At 46.0% G+C, this 2,029-nt stretch overlaps 2 protein-coding genes across 3 annotated transcripts in view; one reads left to right on the forward strand and one right to left on the reverse strand.

The window, feature by feature from the left end:
* The window catches only part of LOC113480404 (skin secretory protein xP2-like), a 3,237-nt gene extending 2,071 nt beyond the window's left edge, over positions 1 to 1,166 (forward strand). Inside the window, exon 3 of the mRNA XM_026849198.1 lies at positions 1,119 to 1,166. Within this exon, the coding sequence (XP_026704999.1) occupies positions 1,119 to 1,166 (48 nt within the window). The remainder of the gene's footprint in view (positions 1 to 1,118) is intronic.
* The window catches only part of DLGAP5 (DLG associated protein 5), a 26,402-nt gene extending 24,732 nt beyond the window's left edge, over positions 1 to 1,670 (reverse strand). Inside the window, exons 1-2 of one of the 2 annotated variants that reach the window (XM_026849825.1) lie at positions 427 to 1,670; positions 196 to 276 (exon numbers count right to left, since the gene is read on the reverse strand). The gene's annotated coding sequence lies outside the window, so the exon portion shown is untranslated. Of the gene's footprint in view, positions 1 to 78; positions 162 to 195; positions 277 to 426 lie in introns of those variants that run through there. The other variant, XM_026849826.1, reaches the window with a different exon arrangement.
* Positions 1,671 to 2,029: the final 359 nt, after the last annotated feature.

Below are 2,029 nucleotides of genomic sequence, written 5' to 3' on the forward strand. Positions count from 1 at the left end.
CTCACGCCCCGCGGGGACTCGGAGGCAGCGTGAAGGACCCGCGGGCCGCACTCCGCCCTCCCGGGTCTATGGCCGTACCTCAGCGACCTGCTCGTGCTGCCTTCCCGGGAACCGCGGCCGCCTTTACACTGAGTGGCCTGGGGTTGTGCCGAGCCGTTGCTGCCCCCCATATTCTCTCCTGTGTTTGTGTCGTACCTCCGGTTTGCTGAGGTGGATTGTTTTTTAATCCGATTCTCATCTGCACGGCAATTTGTTCCGCGTTTGTTTAAGAAAAATCTGCAAAATTAAAATGCGAAAATGCTAAGGAAGAGACCAGCCACTTGGTGGCACTGCAAAAATGTAGACGGCGTTTGAGAAAAGAGTTGTTGCCAACCAGGAAACCGCTGAGCAGCAGGCGAGATGGTAAACAGCGGAGGACAACCTTACCTTGTGAAACAAAGACACTGACTCAACAGTAAAGTTTTCTACTGTTAAGCAGGTATTCTTTACTAGCAGCGCTGCGGTCCCTCTGAGGATTCTCCACCATAAGGGCTCCCCCGACTTAGTGAGGGACATCAGTTTTTACGTACAAAAATCACACATATTCATTAGATTTCCTGGAAGGGGTTGTCTTATGATAAGGAGTTCTTGGAATCCATTTATATAAGTTGAACACCCCTTTGAGCATGCATCCTAAGTTCGATTGGGGGTCTTCAGTGGTCGAGGGAAGAAGTAAGTAGTCTTTCTCACGGTGTTCACTACTTGACCTTCTTTCCAGAGCATGCGCTGTGAAGTAAAGTCCAGGTGTCTTCTTCCTAAATCAGCAAAAATCATCCTCCTCGTTACAGGGTCTCTGTATCCTTTTGTTTGAGTCCTTCCTATCTTAGTTTGCACGTTCCAGGAACTGTCCAAGTGTCCACTGAAGGTCTTGAGTCTCGGTTATCAGTGATTTACGTAGGAAGCCTAACGAGCATCTTAATCTTACCTAAACAGACAAAGAGGCCTAGGGAAACAGTTAGGGAGTCTTGAGGAAACAAAGATACAAATGAAGCAAAACACAAGCAAAGCTTTATCACAATTTAGTCCTAATCAAGGACTGTCATGAATTCATTTGTTTGAGCTCTTTCACTTGCAAACAGCCGAAAAATGCAGGACCTCCATACGGCATGACAGTAAAATGTCGCTAAATGTTTATATGAAGGGGATTACAGTGGATGAAGACAGCAATAAGTGGATTAAAGACCATTCGGTCAGAGCACAGAGCTGTTGCCCACAGTAGCGATCAGTCGTGGATCAGTGGAGAGCGGCTCTGTGCCTGGAGGATTGTAGGAGTCAGAGAAAGGTCACCCCCTGGTTCCTTGTATAGATTGACAGGGGAGACAGCAAAGATTTGCAAACTTTGAGCATCCGGACTAATCCTAAAATCATTGATTTACTATAAGATAATAATTATGGAGGTAATCGACTGCTGCCAGCTTCCCCAATGGAATGAAAATGATCCAATTAAACACCACAGAAACAGGAGTTCATATTTGTAGTCTCCCCACAGACTCCAATCCAATGCAGTCCTCGGTGTTTGTTGATTTTTGTTACTCCTCTTTTTTTCCCAAATTAGTGGAATCTGTGGGCATTCAGCAGTTCTACCTTGTGACATCAGGATACAGTCTGATGATATGAGCCATGCTGAACTACCAGTTTTAGGGAAAAAATGAGTTTAGGAGCATCTTCATTCCAACCAAAAATATTTTTTTTAATTGCAAACTTGCACCTGAAGGATTCCCTCATGCTGAAACACTATTTGTTTGCTCCTCGGAGCATCCAGACTGGCGCGTTTGCTAATTCCCACTCCTGTGGATGTTGATACTGAATTTAAGAAGCGTGGCTGCACTGCAGCCAGGGCTTTAATCTGACTAGCTCAAATAACAACATCAGTGATAAGGCAGTGGTACACCCTTCAAGGCAACTGGTAACCTGAGTACCTAGCGGGTCCTTGGCAGGCTCAGACTTTGCCATGCACCTTCGCTGGTTGTCACCTGAGCTAGTTAGGTTG

Source organism: Athene cunicularia (genome assembly GCF_003259725.1).
Source record: "Athene cunicularia isolate RWA chromosome 5 unlocalized genomic scaffold, athCun1 chr5_part1, whole genome shotgun sequence".
Classification (NCBI taxonomy): Eukaryota; Metazoa; Chordata; class Aves; order Strigiformes; family Strigidae; genus Athene; species Athene cunicularia.